General features: G+C 34.0%; 2 protein-coding genes and 1 pseudogene across 2 annotated transcripts; all 3 read left to right on the forward strand.

Moving 5' to 3' along the window:
* The first annotated feature begins 94 nt into the window (after positions 1 to 94).
* LOC149921284 (baculoviral IAP repeat-containing protein 7-B-like) lies at positions 95 to 676 on the forward strand. The gene has a single exon (XM_090162148.1). The coding sequence runs from the start codon at positions 95 to 97 to the stop codon at positions 674 to 676; it is 582 nt and encodes a 193-aa protein (XP_090018274.1).
* Positions 677 to 863: 187 nt separating this feature from the next.
* LOC149921285 (putative inhibitor of apoptosis) lies at positions 864 to 2226 on the forward strand. Its single transcript, XM_090162149.1, has 2 exons — positions 864 to 1323; positions 2189 to 2226. The coding sequence occupies exons 1-2, from the start codon at positions 864 to 866 to the stop codon at positions 2224 to 2226; spliced, it is 498 nt and encodes a 165-aa protein (XP_090018275.1).
* A 9300-nt stretch (positions 2227 to 11526) lies between these two features.
* Positions 11527 to 12342, forward strand: LOC149921286 (very long chain fatty acid elongase 6 pseudogene; annotated as a pseudogene).
* The last annotated feature ends 11639 nt before the right edge of the window (positions 12343 to 23981 follow it).

The following is a 23981-nucleotide window of genomic DNA, read 5'->3' on the forward strand; positions in this document are numbered from 1 at the left end:
AATCGCTAGTTTCAGAGGGTTTCCATGTAAGTTTTTAAACGCGAGGGAGCTAGCGAAAGCTGGTTTTTTCTACACCGGGCACACTGATAACGTCATGTGCTTCTCTTGCGAGAGGGTCGTCAAGGGGTGGATGACTAATGACGTCCCGTTGCTGAAACATATCGAGCAGAATCGCTTATGTAAATTCGTAAATGACGAGAATACGGGGAATGTTCCCGTCCTAACACTGCCGAAAGACGATAAAGAGCAGACGGATGAGACGGAGCTAAATCCTATGCGCCATGAGCTTGAGAGAATTCGCTCGTTTAACAAGGGATTCCCTGTTAATATCGTAGATGGTAGAGCCTTAGCTCGGGCTGGGTTTTATTATTTAAATTATAAAGATTCTGTTAAATGCTTCGCGTGTGAGGGTGAACTTATGGCTTGGGAAAAAGGCGATAGTCCTTTCGGTGAGCATTGGAAATATTTCCCCCATTGTAAATTTCTATTAGGGGAAGAATGTGGAAACGTAGTTCATTTTATAGCTGACGAGGATATTGTAGAAAATAACCAGCCACCTTATTCTTCGACTGCCGAGAAAGCCATAGTATACTGTTTTTTAAAAGAGGTGGTTGACATTTTAGAGGGTGATAAACGGAAACGACTGGAGACTAAACATTTTTGCACAATTGGATAATAGGTTTTGGAGGCCGTGGGAATCTCTCTTTTCCCTAACTTTCTCACGGTTTGAGAAATTCCTTCATTCGGGGTCTCTCTCCCCCCTAGTTAGAGATTTTCTCCCCCGGGATTTTAGTTCGGTAGGAATCATTCGATCGCTAGTTTACGAAGGTGTCGGACTAAATTTTTTAACTTCCTCTAAAAAAATGAATACCCTGGCGAAACGAGTCGCTAGTTTTAAAAAGTTCCCGGTGGAATATATGGACACTCTCGAACTGGCTCAGGCGGGTTTCTTCTTCGTAGGACATAAGGATATCACTATCTGCTTCTGGTGCGACGGTCTGGTGCGGGATTGGGAGCTGGGATCTAACCCCTTACATTGCCACACCGCCTTGTTCCCCGAGTGCGAGTACGCCAAGCTCGAGTTCGCGAAGCTACAGGAGACCTACGATGCCCAACTAGGCCTTATGAGGTATGCGGACGAGCGGTTGAAGACTTTCACTAGTTTCCCGCTAGAGAAGCCGTGCCATATGGAACTCACCAACGCGGGTTTTTTCTACACCAACTTTACGGACTACGTGAAGTGTTTTTTCTGCGGTGGTGAGATCGGAGATTGGGGTGCGGAAGACGATGCCTTTCTGGATCACGGGAGACTATTTCCCGATTGCAAATTTGCAAAAAACTATTATTGCGGGAACGTCTTTTTAAAATCATTCATGCTCAACATCGCGTAAAATTTGATCTCGTTCCCGTAACTTTCTTTTTCCTCGATGTAGAAGATCGAACTAACTATTCCTTATTAAATAATTTCCATTTTAAAAGGAGAATCTCCCTAATTAATAATATTTTACAGCCTATTTTATTAAAACATGTACAGAAAAGTGTAATAAAAAATGATTTAGTATAATATTCGTCTCGTTATTTTTTTCCAATACATTTTAGGTAAAAAAGATAGGTAAGTGGAGGTATCCATATAGATAGGTAAGTGGAGGTATCCATAAAATGAGGTGAAGTTAGAGGGCTCCATAATTTTGGATCTATAAATTCGGTGGGTCTAAAAAATTGCTCCATAATTTTGGATCTATAAATTCGGTGGCTCTATAAAAAATCGCTCCATAATTTTGCTTATCTATAAAAAATGTGAGACCTTATCTATAATTTTGCTTATCTATAAAATCGCTCTATAATCTTGCTTATCTATGGCCAGGCCTATTTCTCTACTGTCGATTACTGTTTTTTTTTGTAAACACTGCGCCGTTTTTGCAACAACATTTTGGTAGATTTTTAACATCAACAACAGTATATTAAACGGTTGCATATATTGTTCCAATGATGTTTGCAGCTGTTCGGTTAATTGTCGATTATTGTTTTTTTTATTCATCGCTGTTGTTACAACTGCTTTTTGGTACATTTGTAACATCAAATGCCGTATAATAAACGGTTGAATATACTGTTCCTATGGTGTTTGCTGCTGTATGGTTAACTGTCGGTTTCTGTTTTGTTTTCTAATATCTTGCTGTTTTTATAACAGCTTTATGCTGGATTTTAACATCACCTGCAGTTCAATAAACCGTTGCATATACTGTTTCAATGGTGTATACTATTCTAATGGTGTTAGCTGGTGTTTAGTTAACTGTCAATTACTGTTTTTTTAAATACCGATAGCTTCATTATTTACAATGCTCACTTTTTCTTGGAGCTGTTTGCTGTTTTAAGAACAGTAGATTGTTACTATTGTAACTAATTAGGCAATGTTTATTGCACGTTGTCTGCTGTTTTCAAAACAGTTTATTGCCCAATTAACGCTAACTACCGTTCTTAAAACAGTTGAATGCAAATCATTATTTGATATTTTTGCCATATATTTAGTACATTTTAAATTTTGGGGATTGTTTTAAATTTAACCATTGCAAATTTTCTGCGTCTCTCCGAAATCCTCTTGTAAAATTTATTTTATTATACCCCATAAATCTTATATCAAGCCTTCGTGTTACCAAACAGGAAAATAAATTTACAAAAATCATTAAGTTGGTAAAGTTTTTATTTAACTTTACATTTTTCCAGTGCGGTTGTGGAACGGTTATTTAGCACAATCATAAGTAGCGTAATAACACTAAGAATGACAATTAACAAAAATTTTAATGTTACCTATTTTCGGAGTTATTTAGAGCCTCCTGGTGTCGAAAGTAGGCTAGGCTTGGAACACACTACTACCCAGTTCAACTCGAAGCTGGGTGAAAGTGTCAGTAATGAAAGTAGGTTTCATTAGAAACTTATCATCGAATCAATAGCCAGTGTCATACTAATTGCTATAATGTTACTTATGCACAATGAATAACATTAAATCTGAAAAAGAAATGCTTTGAAAAATCCAACACTTTCAGCGTTGATGCATATTAAATACGGTATGAAGCGAAGAAATGAATCGATTGTACACTATTAATTGGAACCAAAGCTAACTAGTCTTATAAAAAAGGTTAATCAAACGCAACTAGTAGTGAATCAGTTGAAATTATGCGTCATGATGATAAAATTGTACGTATTAATTAAATAAATTAAAATTGTTAAAGAAAATGATTAAGCTTCGTTAAATTTGCATATATATTAACAATATATTTAATATTTGTAAATATATGCAAATTTAACGAAGTTTTATCATTTCCTTAAACGGTTTTATCTAAGCATATAGAATTGCGGCCCTTTTTATTAATTCAAAGAACTGAAAGAAAATAACACATAATAAAGAAATTTAACGTATTGAATAAAACAAAACAAAAGGATTTTACCGCTTTTTTTAGGGAAGATCATTTTTAAAAAGGGAAAAAATGTTTTTTTTATCCGCTAGAGTGAATTTTGGTCTTCACCAAGTAAAAGCCCTGCTTTAATATCTGCGTGTTTAGTGGAATGTGTTTTTTGTACTTTTACTGTTTCTTTTACTGTTTTGGGTGAGGGATTGTTTTTTAGGAAACTTTGTACAGTTGGACTTATCAAAAACAAAGATCGTGTTAACTAAATAAAGCTTTTTCATTCAAACCACACCAACACTGAAGCCTAGTCTAAGCTATCTGTTTATTTTGTGCTGATTTTTCTATCATTCCGCGCAGTAAGGTTCGCTGTTTGATAAATCTCCATCGCTATTTATTCCTATTAACGTTTCGCGCCACCTAGTAGTGATTTTTGGAATCTGCGGAAATCTATTGGGGCACCTAAAAATTTAAATACATAAATATCGTGCGCTTATTTAATTAATCTTGTGCCGAATATTGAAATATCGCGCCAAGATTTAATAAATGTCGCGCTGACATTTTAAATGCTAGGTGTTTTTATGAGAAATGTTATAGTTACAGTAATTTTTTATTAACCAATAAAGCTCGTGACTTATTTGAAATAGTTTTTAAATCGCGCTCTTTTATTTATCGTATGTCTATTTTATTGAGGCAACGTTATATTTAGTTTGAAGTAACGTGCTGTAGCTTTGGCTGCAAGGTACTGTTTCGCTTGAAGCTCAATTTGAGGCAACGTACTGTTTCGTTTGAGGCTCAATTTGAGGCAACGTACTGTTTTGTTTAAGGCAACATGCTGTTTTGTTTTAGCAACATACTGTTTCGTTTAAGGCAACGTTTGGTGTATCTTGTAGCAATTTGCTGTTCCAAAGGGAGTAGTGTAATGTTTATTTTAATACCATTATATTGTTATTTTCCTAAAGGGTTACTGTTATTATTACCGCAACTATTTTTTCTCTCAAAAAACACTAACGCATTGTCAATTTAACTGCAAGTTGCAATAAAGTATCGTAAACCACAAACTATTGTGTTTTGAGTACCCATAACTTTTAAATTAACAGTAAGTAGAAGTACTTTTGAGTGATACATACTGTGATTGCATAAAACAGCATGATGTTGTATAACATACTGTTAATGTTGTATATTTTCCAAAACAGCAGCATGCTTTTATTTAAACCGTAGTATTTACTATTGTTTTGATAGTAAGGGATGAGTGTGCCGCTTGAAGTAAAATAACGCCGTTAGACCCTTTCCGGGCGGTGGCGCAAGATATTTGATTGTATCGAATTTATCGATCGAAATCCAAATAAAATATTAGATTGGTCGAATCGAAAGACCTTGAAAATGTTCGCGAATATTCGTTTTATCCGATCGAATAGTCAAATATTCTAAAAGGGGTGGTAGAAAATATTAAGTATTTAAAATATTTTCTAAAACTGATTGTTAAGTTTTCTAATGAGAATGCGATTGATAGTTAATTACGGGGAACAGTAGAAAGGTCCGTAATAAAAAGGGGACCAAAAACCTAAACCATCACAAATTTAAAGAAATGATAAAACTTACGAAATACTCAGACCAATAGGTCTTCGAGGATAAAATTAAAACGTGAAACTCGGTTCAAATATATTTTAGATTCAATATCAAATTAAAATGGTTTTAAAATAGCCAGAATTTTCAGCGTTAGACCAGTTTCGCCAGATTCCCTGCGCCGTACCGATTTGTTAGGGTTTAGCTTTTTTGCCCCCTTTTTATCAAGTACTATTTTACCTAAATTGCGCGTAATTTCTCTGCATTTTAGTCCGTAGGTGGTTTTTTTTTAAACTTTAACTTATGCGATTGATAGTGACGTTAGGTGTGGTTCTTCTAAGTCAGATGTTAGGATTCTTATTGAGATAAAATTAAATCTTAGCGTGAATTGAAAAATCCTAGAATAATAAATTAAATCTTAAACTAAGTCTGTAAAACCAAATGGGTCTATTTTTTAATACAGATATATTCAAACAAACTATTTGACGTTTTAAATATTCGATTTAGTATTTGACGTGGCTTGAAAACTAATATTTGATTTTCGATTCATTCCATGGAAAATTCCATTTGAACACCTTACCCGATTATTATATTTACAACTTTGTTTAAAATAATAACCGTCAAAACATTTTGGTGATTATTAACATTTGAGACAAAAATTATTCAATTATATTAATTTAACGTCTAATCTCATATAAATTTCCGTACTAAATAATATTAATTTAAAAATTATTATACCGGATGTTGACTAAAAAACGATACAGGGCCACTAACTAAACATTTGTGTAAACAAGGTGTTTGAAATTTTCGGGACACATAGATCATGCAGGTAATCACTTCAAAATGGAAATTTTCTTGACCTTGAACCATATCTTTAAGGTCATTTAAAATTTGTCTCGAGGACCATTAGTGATAAATAGTTGGTTTCAGGTGTTCCCCGTCTTATTTGGGGTCTAAATAGCTTTAATACCACCTAATGTGACCAATAACCAGTCTCGGGAATATAAACAAAAACAAAAAGGTAGCGAGACCAGACTGAAGGGCTATTAACTCTAAAAGTACTCATGCTATAGTATCAAAATTTGCTAGACCTTCACTATCTATTTGGAAGTCTTTAGAGTTTGCAAACTGGGATGACATTCGACTCATGGGTAAAGTTCATTCGAAGTTTATCTCGAGATCCAATGAATTTAGAGAAATGGTTCCAATTTAAAAAGCGTGTAAATTGAAGATTTAAGTAAAATGGTCTTATACCCTATCTAAAACCCCATGATTAAATCTTTTCAAATTGGAACCCTGTTCTATAAATCCATTGACTCTCGAGAAGAACTTTGATTGACCTTGAACCATGAGTTAATGGTCATCTGAGTTTACAAATTTTAAAGACGCCATACCAGAGCAGTATGTTTAGGAATTTTTTATACTCTATCATGAGTGTAATTCGTGTTATTTTCCCTTTAACCTGGTCTCTGGTACATTATTTTCATCACAACCTTCATGTCTTTGTCTAAATTCTTTCAACTTGGTATTGGTCAAATATGGAAGAATCAAAGTTATCTACAATGTGAAGAGGAACACTTTTCAAATTGCAAAACCACTGTGTATCTCTATTTGTTCTAGAGATAAATTTTAGATGTCCTTGAAGACATGGATAGAGGTCACCTAAATTTCTATTGTCAAGTGACCCCTGAACATTCTGTGTCCTCGAAGTTTCCAATTCTTTATACCTATCTATTTGCAGTATTGCGAGCACCTCTTTGCAATTAAAACATTAAATAAGGTATTTTGTGTGTGTCATCTCGGATTTAAGTCGTTACATGGCCACATCTTGATGAAAATTGAACTAATTACTATTTGAGACACTTGAATGTTTTGGCGTTAATCGGGATAATTGATCTTTTATCTATCTGTTGGACCGATCTTTGCAATTCGCTTATAGGGAGCTGTTGGCTCGAACGCGTGGCATGCAGGGCTTGTCACCACCCTCCTACGCATTATAACCCGGTCACCTGAATTAAAGGCTTCAAAAGTCGCTCGATGACTTAGGCCTAAGGTGGTGCCTTGGGTATTAGCCTAGCTGATACTATTTCTTGGGAACTTGAGTTCAAAATTTAAAGAAAGGCACACACTAAGAAATTACCGTAAATTTCACAACCAAATTGCTGGCAGCTAGTTGCCGGTAATTTTACTGTAAAAAAATGTCAGAATGATCATTAACATTTATTGTCGTAATACAGTAATAAATACGGTAGCAATGAGGTTTTTTTACTGTGCAAGGAGTGTCAAAGTAAGAGTCGTTGAAACCTTCATTGCACGATGACATTACTGTGTATTTTACGCTAACAGGCCTGTACATTTTACGGTGACTCGCTTGTGCATTGTACGGCGACGCTACTGTTCATTGTACGCTGACATGACTGTGCACTGTACGGTGACGTGACCGTGCGTTGTACGGTGACGTGACCGTGCGTTCTACGGTGACGTGACCGTGCGTTGTACGGTGACGTGACCGTGCGTTGTACGGTAACGTGACCGTGCGTTGTACGGTGACTGTGCATTGTACGGTCACGTAATTCTGTATTGTACGGTGATTCAGCTGTGCACTTTAAGGTGATGTGACTGTGCATTTTACAGGGACGTAGCTGTGCGTTGCACGTTGACGTGACTGTGCATTGTATGGCAACTGTGGATTTTACAGTTACTTAACTGTGCACTGTACGGTTACTGTGCGTTGTACGGTGACGTGGCTGTGGATTGCACGTTGACTGTGAATTTTACAGTTACTAAGCTATGCATTTTACGGAGACGTGACTGTGCATGTTACTGTGACGTGATTATGCATTGAACGTTGAAATAAGTTATTTTACATTGATTTTGCAGTATAAGTAACGGTTGATATATGTTTCATATTACTGTTATAGTAACATCAATTGCACATTGACCAGTAAAATTACATATTTTCAAACTGTAAATTACCCATTTCTCAAACCTACATTTTTCAATCAACGTTTAAAATTAAATTCATAAAATCCGTTGTGTATTTGTACATTTCCAACCAAACTCTACATTTCACGCTAATACTAAATTCATTTTTTAATCAAACCGTATAAGAGCTACATAACTATAATTAATTTAAATGAAACCGTCTTATTTCAATCACACATTGACATGTTAAGCAACTGAACTGTAAATTACATTTTTAGTCAAAGATTATTAAAATTATTCTTTTACCAAAAAGGGTAATTACTTTGGTGTTATTTGCTTTACATGATCAACAGTAATAATACATCATAATTGTATATTCAAAATATTATCCATATTCTATTTGGTATTAAACAAATCAAACTGCATATCTACTGTAAATAACCTTTAATGCAACAATTTTACATTTTAATTAAACAAAAATATAACTAGTATAACCATCAACATTTGCAGGAACACGAGTTTCATCTGAAAATACAATTGCCATATTATTTTTAACAAAGGTTTGTAATGATTACCAGATCTCTCTCCTTTTCGAAATTTGCCCTTTTAGTCATAATTCTTTATATTACTAGACTAGACTACGTTGTTATCATCACAAATAGCTACCTTATTGGGGCATTTTAAGTAGCGCAAATATAAAATATGTATAAAGTAAGAAATATACCAACAGATAAGGAAGAAAACTACACACTTTCATACTTCTAGATGAGGTAATTAAGAGTAACAAATATAAGAAAGAGATCTGGAAATTATAGAATATTTATGTAAATAAACCTTACTATTCTGGATCATCGACAGCTGTTTTAGCAGCAACTGAAAGACGGTTTCCTAAAGTTATTATTTTTTTACTTATGGCATTTTTCTTTCCCTTCGTTCCACTGAGAGGGTCAATAAACCAAAGGCGCCTGGAAAAATAAAATGATATTAAATACAAAGTGTTAGATAAAACGTAATGAAGTAAAAATTGGTCATTATTACCAAAACATTTTAATACAATAATTTAATATTTTACCAAGAATGAATTTATTTATACCTAAGGAGAATGTATATTTCGAAACATTTTTAAGGGTTCCCTCCCCCTTACAATCCTCTAATCCCTGTGGTGTACTTAAAACTAACATAGTCGCTACCTTCACTCTGGCCAACAAAATATAATGTATTCGCCCAAATCCCAAAAATCCACCCCACGAGTGTGGTGTACTTAAAACTAACTTAGTAGCTACCTGCAATCTCCAAAAAGCCAGCCGAAAAATACCAAATATTTTTAGCGTTAACAAAAAAAAATAAAAAATTCAAAAATTATTTACAAAATATAAAATTCTGAAGACCATATGCAATAGATGAACTAGATAATTTTTGGAAATAGAGGTTTTTCTAAAAAAAAAGATAACATCCTTTTAAGGGTAAAAAAATCCCAAAAAATTAAAAATTTTCACCTAAAAATCCCTTTAACCCACTCAGCCAAAAAACACGAAAATCACCTCACATTGGCAACACTGTTTACGTTAATTGGTTTTCTTCACGAGCAGTGTTGCCCGTTTATGAGATTTCTATGGCTGCTCTAGTACGATTTATTAACTTTTTTCTAGTTCAAAATTATGTATTCTTTTTATATTTAAGGATTCCATTGGTTAAAATATAGCATCCTTGACAAGAGTCAACTATAGTAGTCCGTAGCGTTAGCTTCAGTTTTTGTCCAAATATTTCCCTTCCGGTTACCAGTACCAAGTTTTGCATAGTCAATATATAACCCTAAGCAAGGCCCTAAGGTTCCAAAAACCGCCGGTAGACAATCTCTCAGTGGCTGCTGACCTCCACCTGATGACGTCATCAAGATGACGTAACCTTCGTATTTTTAAACGCTCGTATCTCATTTCCATGTTATCCGACGTTAGTTTATCGTATATCAATTTGAAGGAAATAATATGCTCTACAACATCGGTATGCATATTTTCGATAGCACTAACGGTAATTGCTATGTACAGACACAAAATTCTGATGACGTCATCAGTGGGTCAGCTACCACTGAGAGATTGTCTCCCGGCGGTTTTTGGAACCTTAGGGGGTATTTATGCACTGTGCAAAATTTGGTACTGGTAATCGGAAGTGAAATACTTTTTGACTAACGACACGGACTATAGAGTTACGTTTCCTCAAGGAAGGTTTCCGAAAAGACTGCGAAATTTCAAAAATAGAAAAGACTGCAGCCATAACTATTAAGTTGAGCACGAAAAATAAAAAAACTTCCGGCACTACTCACGAAAAAGGGTTCAAAATGATTTTCCATTTAAGTAAAGAAACTTTATTTTCACCTTGTAATTTAACGGTACAATTTAGTTTCAGTGTAATTTTAAATTTCAGAATACCGTTAAGAAGCGTAAAATCAATTTCACCGTTAATTTAATGGTAAAAAATCCAATTTTTATTTCACCATAACTAAAAATATACGTTAAAAAATTGGAGTTTAATTTTAATGTCAGGTTACCGTTAAATAGCAAAACATAATTTGACCGTGAATTTAACGGTAAAAAAATCCAGTTTAATTTTACTGTAATTTTAATTGTCACATTACCGTTAAGTAACATAACATTAATTTGGCCGTTAATTTTACGGTAAAAATGCAAGTTTCATATCACCGTAATTTTAAATGTCAGATTAACGTTAAATGGCATAACAAAAAATTTACCGTTAATTTAACAGTACAAAAATCCAACTTTTATTTTACCGTAATTTTAAACATCGGATTACTGTTAAATAGCGCAACATTAATTTGGCCATTAAATTAACGGTAATGAAACCCTAGTTTCATTTCACTGTAATTTTCAATGTCAGATTAGTGGTAAATAGCACAACATTAATTTGACAGTTTATTTAACGGCACAATTTGAAACAATCGTATTACTGTAAATTTAACTGTTCGGTTACGGTTATTTCTTAGAGTGCATATCAATGTTTTGAAATATTTTTGTAAATATAAAACAAGATATTTCTGATCCGTAATGGTTCATCTGAAAATCTATTAACTTCATTTTACTGAAAATGCATTTGTTTTAAAATTAATCAATTAATCAAGTAATCTAATTCTGTCAGGATGATGATCATAATTTTAAATTAACAAAACATCGATAATTTGTATTTATTTAGCGAAACTTGCTTCTAATTAGCTTTTACAGTAAGGAATAATTGTAAAACAGTGCTGACAAATATTGTTCGTGTGAAATTCTTTAATTAGAACGTATATAATTCTTGGAAATTTTATGTTTTAATTTTATATTTAGTTGCAAAAGGCACCGTTTGGTGTCAGAAACATTTCGGTAATAATCCTAATAATTTAATTATAATTATAATTATTAAAATATAATTATATTATAAGTTGGAAATAGAAACCAAGAATGCATTTTTTATATTTATTGAGAATGTTGAGTCGATATTTATCCCTTCACGCTCTAAAGGTAAGCTTCTCCCACTGAAAATAATCAGTATTAAACTTTGTTGACGTTTTCCTTACCACGTTTCAATAAAATCATTCTCTCTAACTATAAATAAGTTCCTTCTTGTACCAACTTTTATCCAGATGGGGCCGGCTGCGAACGACACCGAAACATTCTACTTCGAATTTGAGAAGAACTATGATTTCCCGAAAACCCGACAATGGTTGGATCGAAACGTTCAACTTTCCATTTACATCGCCTCGGCCTACGTCCTGGTCATCCTAGCCGTTCAGAAATACATGTCCAACAAACCGGCTTACAACACGAAAAAGTACTTCGCCTTGTGGAACGCCGCACTGGCCGTCTTCAGCGCCGTAGGCACGGCCCGCACGGTACCGATTTTCTTATCCGCTTTAAGAAACCAAGGCTTACACCACTCGATTTGCGAAGCCAAGGATTTGATAACGAACAAGGTCTTTTCCTTTTGGGCGTTCGCTTTCTTGATGTCCAAAGTTCCAGAGCTAGGGGACACCGTTTTTATCGTCCTACGTAAGCAGAGAGTAACATTCTTGCACATGGCGCATCACGCGTTGACACTCGGCTCTTCGTGGCACATTGGGGCCGATTGGGTGCCGGTCGCCCGATGGTTCGTGGTCATGAATTACTCCGTGCATTCGGTCATGTACTCCTACTTCGCCTTGAAGTCTTTGGGCTTCAAAATGCCGAGGAACATAGCCATGAGTATCACGACGGCCCAAGTTTCGCAAATGATAGTAGGATTTAGCGTCTGTCTATACGCCTTCTATATGCATTATACGGGTCAAACATGCAATTTTACACGCAAATCCTGTTGTATTTCAGCTATGTTGTACTTGATTTACATTTACTTGTTTGGGAAATTATTCGTGAAAAATTACGTCAACAAAAAGCAGCGTAAAGCTACGAATAAAAACAAATGAGACGAGTAGGAAGCATCGCCATATTGGAAGCTCTACTTCCGGTGTATTGTAAAGCAGAAACGTAATCTTGGTGAAAGTGTATTAAAGTTATAATATAAAAAAACTTGTTCATTCCTTTCTCTGTAACTCATATAGTGGTCAACCAACAGATGGATAAAGAAAAAGACAGAACGATCAATGTAGTAAATCCTCAAATTGCAATTGCAAAAGACGCCAGGGAACTTGTGGAGTTTAACGGTTTTAGTTAGTGTCGGCTATTGCCACCAGCCTCCTGCACATTGTAACCCGAACACCTGATTTAAAGACATTAAATGTCGCTAGAAGACTTGGGCCATATAAACAATTTGGGTAATTGTGCTGATAATTTACTAAACTGGGATGTTCAAATCGCAAATAATTTAAACTCTCTTAGAAACTCTTTGTTTATTCGTATCAATTAAAAACATACATGGATTTACAGCTCTTCGCTCTGTAAATTACTAATTTGTTATTTCGGTTCTATCTAGTGGAATTATATGCTGGGGAAGTGCGGCAGATACCAATTTTCAGAACCGAATTCTAAGAATGTGTTTAAGGAAACCATTGTATTATTTTACGTCAAAACTATATACAGATTTAAATGTACTTGACCTTAAACAACTTCATGCAGTTACAATACACATTTTCTGGTAAATAAAAATATAAGTATCGCAAGCGTAAATATATCTATAGTTCACGGAAGCATAATATTGAATAAATTTTTTTATGATTTAAATCTTGAAATAATATATGCCTTATTATATAGAATTAGCTCAAAAAAGAACTAAAAACCTATGTAAAACTGAATATAACGTATTAACTTCATTTTTACCTTGTATTGTATTTGAAGATATTGCTTGCATTTAACGTGGCCAAAAAAAATAGTCCACAATAAATATTTTCCCCTAAATACAAGCTCTGAAATATGTTGTGTGCAGAATTCATATTCATTTAAATGGTAACGTCTGTTTCAGAACAGATATATAAATAAATACTATAATTAAAATAAATAAATTGGCTAAGAAAATGTTAAAGTTTTAGTAATTCATCAATTTATATACCTTGTTCATTTGTAGATTTGGCACATCTAAAAAACTTTCGTGCAAAATTAATTAAGATAATAAGCTTCTTCGTAGTTTCGCTAAGATCAAAGTGTAGTATCTTTTCGCGTCCGTAGCGAAAAGTGTCTTACAATATCCGCTATAGTCGTAGAAGCCATTAAATCCTTGTCATATACTTAATATTAAAACTCTAATTTGAAACACAAAAATATGTTCACTTTAAACATTTTGTCTGTGTTTTTGTAACGTGAATAATTTCACGGTGTCCAAATTATAAGTTGACATTTTCCATATTTCTGTTTTTACTTAATAAAAGGCAGTTAGAGGGAAAAAAATATTTTTGTTTTAATGAAAGAATTTCCTTAATATAAAATGAGCAATCAAACATTTCCTCACGGTGAAGATTAAAAGACATATAAAAAATAGTTCACTTAATTATCGTAATTCAACAATAAGTGTAGGAAAATTTTATGTTATTGAAAACTCAATCCTTTGGTAAGTTCATAATTTCAAACACACCACTTCGGTAATACAGTTAAGGGCTGTGCGAGTACTTGATCAACATCGAGTACTCTATGATTTTTGGGGTTAGATACTCGAACTCCAACTCAAATAATAAAATTTTATAGATACTCCTCGATTATCGAAAATCCTAAATTTTCCTTATTCGGGAACTTGAGTACTCAAATAAGCCACTTGGAAAACATGGCGTCAGTATTCGGGTAATCGACCACTCATCGGGTAATCGACAATAATCTCTTTGTCATAGTTACTCATCCGGGGAGAAAAATCGGGGAAATAAATCCAAACTAACATTTTTCAATGACCTTGGCTGGATTCGTATATACAAGTTTTTACACACAATCCTAAGGATTTGTGTGTATTAGTCTCACGTATAGTGTAGCCGATGCCGCCGTGTCGCGCATATCTCTTCAGCGGTTAGGGCTAGAAGAGTCAATGATCTCTCGTTCGAATGTACATACATCGCCATAGATAGCCTTTCATTAAGTTTTCAAATCGGAGCCCTAGAAGTTGGGCATTTGCCCAATTTACTATTTTCGGGGGTTTCGCTTTATGTGGTAGATATTTTATTAAAAATTAAGTCCGATAACGTTAAAAAAATATTATTGGATAGGTTAGGATTCAGCGGACCTACAACTTCAGTTATATCAGTAAATATTAAATTTCAGTATAGTTTTCAGGGTAATTTCCGGGACCCCAATTTTCGTTTTTTCGCCTAAAAATCTACATACAGTTCCTTAATTTAAGTCCGATTTTCATGAAAGTTATATTTTTGAATAGCTGTAGTTTACATATAACCATAAAACGTTTCTTAATTTTAATTCTAAGTAAGGTTTGTTTTCAGCGTATACGGACCCCCGCAATTTCCAACTTTGTAAATCCGCGTGTTTATAGAGGTCTACACGCCCGTTTCCCTCTAGCGTTTTTCAAGGCCGTTCAGAGTGCGCCGCGCTTTCAACGTATGAACAGAAGTAACAATTAAGTATGACACTGATCGACCTAGTTTTTGGCGTATGACCAGAAGTAATAAGTGTGACACTAATTGTAACAAATAAGTGTGATCCGAAGTAACAAATAAGAGTGACACTGATCGAAGGAATCTTCGATACTTTCAAAGTATGACTAGAAGTAACATATAGGTGTAAATACAATTACCTATGGCCGTGGATTTATATTGGTTGTGATACCGGCGTTGCAGGTTGCTGTGAATAGCTCAAACAAACTTAACACCTTAGAAGGATTGTGTGTATTCTGACCGTCGTACGTCTTGTTTAGTTTTGGTTTTGAGAGAGCTCGGAATTATCTCGGCCGCGAGTGCCGGAGTAATGTTCTTTAGTTTAGCGTTTTGTTAATGGTTTTTTTTACCTGTTTAGTTATTACCTAACATCCATTTAAGTAGTTACCGAACGATTTTTCTAACTACTTCAGTACCCGAACGGTTTATTCTGACTACTTGATTATTCGAACAAGGAAAATTTGGTAATAATCAAATACTCGACAACCGGACTCGATCAAAATATTACCGGACTCGACTACCCGATGAAAAATTTATTAATACTCGAAATCTGACTCAATTGCATAAAACCACTACTCACACAGCCCTAGTTATAATAGCACGAACTAACCTTTAGGCGTTGAAGTTCTTCCTCGCTTAGTAACCAAGATGATTCATGCTAAACAAATCCCTATTGTAATATATTGTTTGAGTATGTGAAATTAAGTCATTGGTTGCAAATTACTATGACCAATAAGTCCGAAAAAGCCCTGCCTTTGGTAGGACCAATTGCAGGATTTAAAATTTTAAACATTAAAATAATGAAATAAATTTTTTGGAGTACTTAAATTGGGTCGATTCTCAAATTCAGTGGTGAAAATCGTTGCTCCCTCTAACTCGCGAAGACCACGGAACAGTGTGTGTTCACAATATAGGGGGGAAACGAACCGTGATTTTATTTGCGTCATGGAATAAACAATGATTTTTCATTAGTAGACACCGGAAATGACGAAATTATGTATGCTTAATTGCGAGAATTAATAAAGGTTCCTTTTAATAAAAAGCAGACGAATTTTCGCTACGAAGTACACGAGGATGGTACTAGAGGCTAATCGCGTCTTGGATGCTAGCTTCCCGTGATTCTATATGTTTTCTTCTTATGTCTTTCCAGAGTAGCTCATTTGTACCATCTTCTGTTCGAGACTGGAATTCACTGTCCGAAACTTTTAAGTGCCACCCACACCACTCGAAATTCGCTTGAGAGTTAGCTCAATAATACCTAGAACGGCTGTACCGGAGGTATTTATCACCACTGGCGTCATGGGATTTAACTTTCGCCAGTATTAAAACCTTTAGAGCTTAAGGACTACCATTTTCTTAAGTATCCGAATGCATTCTTGCTAATAGGAAGTTTCGCCATATTTAAATCTCTGCTTCCGGCAAAGTAAAATACTACGAGGATATTGTTACCTAATAAGAATTAAACACGTTAACGCAGTGTTGTGTACAAATTTCATAGGACCATTTCCGAATTTTTCCCTTCCGACGGCAGCCGGTGCTAAAGCGTCTAACAAATGAAAACTGTACACGAGAAAATGCACGACTTTTGACGGTTTGCGTTGTGTGGGGTGCTGTGTTTGTTGCTCCTAGATGAAACGTTCTTCCGAACTTGGGTTTTTTAGGTATTTCAAAAGTGTTTGCATTGCTTCATACAGTAATGGTCGTATTCATTTCAGCCCGGTTGAGTGCGTGTTTGCGTGATATCTTCAACTAGAGATCTTTAATGAAGACTCTTATGACGTTTGCGTACAAAGTTCAAGGATGTATCTTACATAGGCTGCTATTCTAAAAGGGGACAAATACCACTTTTGAGCAAATTTAAATTTCGTATTTTTTTTTAAACATTTTATTTTTCTAGCCCAAAAAACGGCCAAATCGTGGCTAAACTTAGGCCTTATTAGAGAAATTGTTTTATCATAGACAAACGTCAATGTTTGCCCAACAATTTTTCACCGTAATTACATTTTATGACTTCTTGTCTACCCACAGTGAAAAGATCTACGAAATTGGCTCGCAACGTTTGGAGTTAAAGCCAGTCAAAAATGGCTGCTTTTGTGCATTTTGAGATCGTTTTCGTTTCATGTCATTATTTATAGGCGAAACATCACCATCCAAAAAATACTACGTGATATGAATAGCTAAATCTACCCAATGTAAAAGTCAAAATTGTCCAAAACGCAATAGGAAGCTAACTTGGCCGAGAGGGGTCACGTGAAAAAATATTTAGATTTGACAAATCCAGGAATTCTGAATAAACGAAATATGTACAAATATTTATTATATGCACTCTCTGGAATTTGGATAAAAAAATCGGGCTTTTGGAACACTGTGCACTTACTTCGAAATCTCAAATACATTTTGGGTCAGTGACCGTTCTCAATGTTTGGGTATTATTAATATATCCCGGTTTCGTTGCGAGAACCCTCGAATTCAACCTTCAAGTTTTAACAGATCAATTGGATTGAAATTTCACGTGTTCCTTTTCAGTGCGGGAATAAATCCTCTTTTGATCTGGGACAGATCGATGACAACACGGACCTATTCGGAGCGAATGTCGGGCAGTCAAATTGAAAACGGCTACGGAATATTGTTTAGCACTTTGTATTTTAATTCACCTCTCCCCTCTCATTTTAAGAAGAATTTCATTATTGGTATATGTGACAACAAGGACTTCACACTATACTCAAATTGTTACATTGAATGTCCGAAAGAAAATGTAAAGTTATGAGAAAACAAAAAATTAAGCGAAATAAATAACAGATAAAATAAATATAAAAGAAACAGAAAGAACAAAGCCTACACTGTTAAAAATTGCTGTTAAAATTTACAGGAATTTACCTGGCAGAAAATTACCAGGAAAATTCCTGTAAAATTACAGGTATTTTTTCCTGTAACCGTAGCAAGTAAAAACCTGTTCTAGACACGAGAAATATAAAGTACCATTAACAGTAAATTTTAAATTGCTGTTGTTCCAACATGAAATTTGCCATTACGTTTACGGTAATTTAACAATAGAACTTTATTATCCTGTTGTCGCAAAAATTATGCTGGGGCTATAGGCCTACCCAAAATTAATTCAAAATATTAATTACTACATGATAATTGTACATGAATGGCAATTTTAAATTTAAATAGATAAAACTAAATTATTGATGAACTTTTTTATTTGAAAAACGTGATACAGCAATTGAATCAAATCAGGTTATGTGAACAAAATTTTTAAAACATCAAAAAGTGCATAAACCTCACCAAGATTGTTTTTACTAAAAATACTTATACAATTTATAAAATTTAAAGTTCAAATTTTCAAATCAATTAATAAAATAAAATCTGTCAACGTTCGTTAACACTTGTATTTCGGTGAAATTAAATTATAAACGTGAATTTTCTGCTATTTAATACTCTAAGGGTTAGGTTTTCTTCTTTCTGTCACCCTTTAAATTTACTTTCCTGCCACACAAATATACTGGTGGTAGGCCAACTGCAGAAAACGTTGGCCTACCACCAGGGTATTTGTGCGGCAGGTAAGTAAATTTAAAGGGTAACAGGCAGAAAAAAAAGACCTTTAATTTAATTTAACAATTGATGTTTTTGAAATTATCAGCTTCAGCTTTCTTGTTTGATTGCCATTGATGGAGATACTCGAGATGAAACTTTAGTCAAATCCTGGAATCCAGCTGTTTCCATTTCTCAATCTTGATTTTAATAAATTCAGCCAAAATATTTTTCAATTTGAATTAAACTCTTCATCAGTGTTCAATGTCTTCTATGAGTGTACTGCAGCTAAACAATATAATAATTTTAATAACTGGAAATTCTTCATACAAAATCACAATTATTGAACCAAAAACATATGCACATTAAGCATAGTCATTAAGATTTTAGGCAGGTTCTTTCAGCGGTAGTGATTAAAATACAATTACAATTATTTTTAGTAAAAAAGTTTAAATATATAACCAAATTTCAAACTCAATTTTAAAAAGGGAGCTAAATTGATTTTTTTTTCACCTAGCTTACTCAATGGCTGACCACAGACTAAGATAGATAATTTTTGAAGATATTTAAAGGCAACTTCTCTTACATTTCACCCAGAATCACATTTATTGAATAAAGAAAATGTAATCCCCTATTTCAAGACTTGGGCAAGGTGGATTTTAGGGGTGTTAAAACAATAACTTAAATTTTAAAATAAGTGAAATTTTGGTGGTATACACGCTAGAGCTTTTTTTTTCAATTTGATACCATCACTTAAAAACAACTTTGCCAAAGTCTGAATAACTATGTAAAGTAATAAATGGGTGGTTAAATATTTTAGGATTCAATAATTGTGATTTAGGGCAAAACAAATTGAATATATTAAAGTTATCGTAGTGAAATAAAATAGTTTCCTTTAAATGCAGCTGAAAAGAAACATCATTAGTTTGTGTTCACCCATTGAATACGGTAGCAGGTGTAAAATTTTCACTTCATCAACTTTTTAAAATAAAAAAGTGGTTAAATATCTTTTGGTCCAATAATTGTGGTTCTGGGTTAAAAAAAATCTTAGATAACAGTATTAAGTTGATTTAAAATAAATAAAATTTAACCACTATTGCACAGTAAAAACATATTTATTGCTACTACAGCTGTTTCGGCTCCCTAACTGACGACGGCTCCGGTAAGTTGGTTAAATAAAATGTTTCATCTGCTACCATACCCAATGGTCACACATAGACTAACAAAGATAATTTTTAACTATATTTAAAGGCAACTTCCCTTACATTTCACTGTAAAAACATTGAAACTTCCTTCACTGCCATAACTTTATTATAATATGCAGTTTTATTTTCCAGAATCACAATTATTGAAGAGAAAAAAATACGTAACCACCTTAAAATTACCCAACACAGGTATTCAGACTTTGGCAAGGTTGTTTTTAAGTGATGGTGTTCAATTTAAAAAAAATTACTTTAGCTTTTAAATAAGATTTTATTTTGTATCCACCCTATATCATTTACATATCATTTTTTTTATTCTAATTTAACCATCACTTTAAAAACTTTGCAAGTCTGAATAGCTGTGTAGAGTATTATTAACAGAGATAATTATTTCTTGGTTCAGTTAATGTGATGATTCGAGTGAAAAATTTGCATATGTTAAAGTTATTGGATTGAAGGAAACTTCAGTGTTTTCAGGGTGATAATTAAGGGAAGTTGCCTTTCAATATAGTTGAAAATTATCTTTTTCAGTCTGTGGTCACCCATTGGATATGTTAGGAAGTGAAAAAATTTCATTTAGCAAGCTTTTCTTAAATTTTCGTATCCACCCGGTAACATTTAAAAGCTCGAGCATTTTTTTTTCAAATTAATTTTAACCGTATCTTAAAACAAGCTTCCCTAAGTCTGACTAGCTTTGCAAGGTAATAATAAAATAGCGAAATATTTTTTGGGTTTAATAATTGTGATTCGTATTGAAAATTTTGCATATATTACAGAATTAGGCTGGCTAATTTTATTTTCACCTGCTACCATTCTCAATGGGTGAACATAGAATAACAAAGGTAATTTTCCAATATATGTAAAGCCAACTTTCCTTACATTTCACTATGAAAACACTGAAGCTACTTTCAATGCGATAACTTTATTACATGCAATTTTTTCCCCAGAATTACAATTATTGAATCGAAAAAAATATGTAACCACCTTTGAATTACCCAACACAGGTATTCAGACTTTGGCAAGGTTGTTTTTAAGTGATGGTGTTCAATTTAAAAAAAATTACTTCAGCTTTTAAATAAGATTTTTTTTGGATCCACCCTATATCATTTATATAAAACCTGAAATAATTTATTTTTTTGATTCTAATTTAACCATCACTTTAAAAACCTTGTGCAAGTCAGAGTAGTTGTGTAGAGTACTAATAACGTAGATAAATATTTCTTGGTTCAGTTATGTGTAGGGAAGCTTGTTTTAAGATTTGGTTAAAATGAATTTGGAAAAAAAATGCTTGAGCTTTTAAATATGATAAAGGGTGGATACCAAAATTTCAAAATAAAATTTAATAAAAGCTTGCTATATGAAATTTTTTCACTTCCTAACATATTAATTGGGTGAACACAGACTTAAAAAGATAATTTTCAACTATATTTAAAGGCAACTTCCCTTAAATTTCACCCTGAAAACACTAGTTTCCTGCAATCCAATAACTTTGACTTATGCAAATTTTTCACTCAGAATCATCACATTAAATGTGATCCAATCTGTAACGTAAATTTAAAAGCTCAAGCAATTTTTTTTCCAAATTCATTTTTAACTTATCTTAAAACAAGCTTCCCTAAGTCTGACTAGCTTTGTAGGGTAATAATAAAATAGCTAAATATTTTTTGGATTCAATAATTTTGATTCTGAGTGAAAACTTTGTATATATTACAGTATTAGTTTGGCTAATTAATTTTGTTTCATCAGCTACCATACTCAATGGGTGAACATAGAATAACAAAGGTAATTTTCCACTATATTTAAAGCCAACTTCCCTAACATTTCACTATGAAAACACTGAAGCTTCTTTCAATGTGATTTTTTTCCAGAATTACAATTATTGAATCGAAAAATTACCCAACGCAGCTTATCAGACTTGGGCAAGGTTGTTTTTAAGTGATGGTGTTAAATAAAAAAATATACTTCAGCTTTTGAATAAGATTTTTTTCTATCCTACCTATATAATTTATATAAAAGCTGAAGTAATTTATCCATTCAATCCAACAAGCATTAAAAAACCAGGTTCAAGTCAGAATAGCTGTGCAAAGTACTAATAACATAGAAAATGTTTTTGGTTCAATTGACCTGATGAAAAATTTTCATATGGTAAAGTTACTGGACTGATGGAAGCTTCAGTGTTTTCAGAGCGAAGTCTTCTGTTCACCCACTGAATATGTTAACGAGTGAAAAAATTTAATTTAGCCAGCTTTTACTAAATTTAAGTTTGAAATTTTGGTCTCCATCATCGTGTAAAATATACTTAAAAGATATAGCAAATTTTTTCCAAATTCATTTGAATGATAACTTCAAACAACCTTCCCTAAGTCTGACTAGGGTATTAATATAATATAATATAATAGCTATGCTAAATATTTTTAGTTTCAATAATTGAGATTCTGGGTGAAATATTTGTATATATTACAGTATTAAGTTGGCTAAGTGTTTTTTTAACTGCTATTTTGCTTCAAAGTGATAACTGTAATATATACAAATTTATCACTCAGAATCATAATTAAAGTTTTAAATTATAGCGTTTAACGGGATAATTTAAAAATTGACGCGTTATTGAGTTAAGCCTAGGCGATTTGTTTATACCAATCAAGCATAAATAAATACATTCTTGACCAAATACACAATACAAATATCTACTTAACTAAAATGGCCCCATTATTAACTTAATTATTACTTTAAAATAATGAGATTTAAAATTCTACTCACTATTTTGTATTTGATGATAATTTGTGTTCCGTGATACAGGGGCGTAGGAACGTTCCAGAAGTTGGAGGGGGCAAAAAGAAACCAAAAGGGGTCTGGAGAATGGTTTTGAATTTTTAATGGAGTGTAGCTTCTCCGAATGCATTTGTACATTTTTCTGCTATATACATTGGCGGGAAAAGACTGAAATTTAAACACAGTTGAGGTTCTTAAGCTTTATATGCTTTTAAAATATAATTTGAGCCTTGCGTAGATTTCAACTGACCAAAACGTTGGAGGGGGCAATAACATTAGTTGCCCCTCCCAGTAAAATTCTAGGGAGGGGCATTGCCCCCCTTGCCCCCCCTGGTTCCTACGCCCGTGCCGTGATACGATCATCTTCAATTGCACCACAGCAAAGCCGTTACACTTTGAAACTAGTGAAAACTGCAACCTCCACAAGATGGCGGGCTCAAGCCGTCGGTTACACGGTATTACCGAAAATTTACTGTTAATATAACGGTTAATCGACGAACAGGACTATAGCTGTTGCGTACAGCAACTATCTAGTAACTCTAACGGTAAAAGTTGGTACTGGAATTTACCTGTTAAAATTTAACAGGAATTTAACAGGAAGCTACAGTAATTTTTAACAGTGTACAATCACAAAATAAAAAAGAGTTATTCGTATTGACTTGGCCCTTAATTGTAAGTCAAAGATAATTATTAAACAAACTTGAACTTGATACTTGAAGCTCCAAACGGGAGACGTTTTAAAAACTTTAAGGTGCTCTTAAAATATCACACACATCCGAAATTATTTTCAGGTTGCCTTTGTGAATAGCATTCTCTACACTAAAGACGAATCGGGCCCCCGATTGAATCGGCCCGGGTCGGGCAGCAATAAATTTTAATTTTTACGGGTCGGGTCGGGTCGGGCAAATTTTCATTCGGGTCCGGGTCGGGTAGGGTTTTTTTATTTTAGAATTAAATGGACCGGGTCGGGCCGGGCCAATTTTCGAAAGGGCTGGGCTTTAAAAAAAAGCCTGACCCGACCCGACCCTTACCCGCGTACTGCGTGTGAAATGTTTCGGCCCTTCGGGTGTTGTACGAAGAGAGAGGGGATGAGAGAGAGATAGACGTAGGGACGTAATGAGTACTGCGAGCATCGCCACTAGCGTCTATTGACTATCAATTCAAGGTCGTCTCAGTCGTCCGATTCACCTAAGCTTCTCTAACGTTTAGTTTTGGTTTAACTTTCGATTTCCCGGCGTTCAATTGCGAATTTGCAAGTCGCGTGTTTCGGCGTACTTTCTTTGAATACGTTCGTGCCTTTCGCGGAACTTCGTGCTAGACTTTTATAACAGTGATGGCAAAAATGATTAAAAGTGTCGAATTAGATAATGAACCAGAAGAAGATGGTACTGGGCCCAGGATCTCTAAGTCCGACCCTGGTCATCGTGGCTAGTGACGGATGGCGGTTCCAATATGACCAAGTTATTTCCAACAAAGAATCACCTTAATTGTCAATGCCATAAAATAAACCTTTTAATT

Source organism: Leiobunum rupestre, chromosome 11 (genome assembly GCF_980474605.1).
Source record: "Leiobunum rupestre chromosome 11, qqLeiRupe1.1.hap1, whole genome shotgun sequence".
NCBI lineage: Eukaryota > Metazoa > Arthropoda > Arachnida > Opiliones > Sclerosomatidae > Leiobunum > Leiobunum rupestre.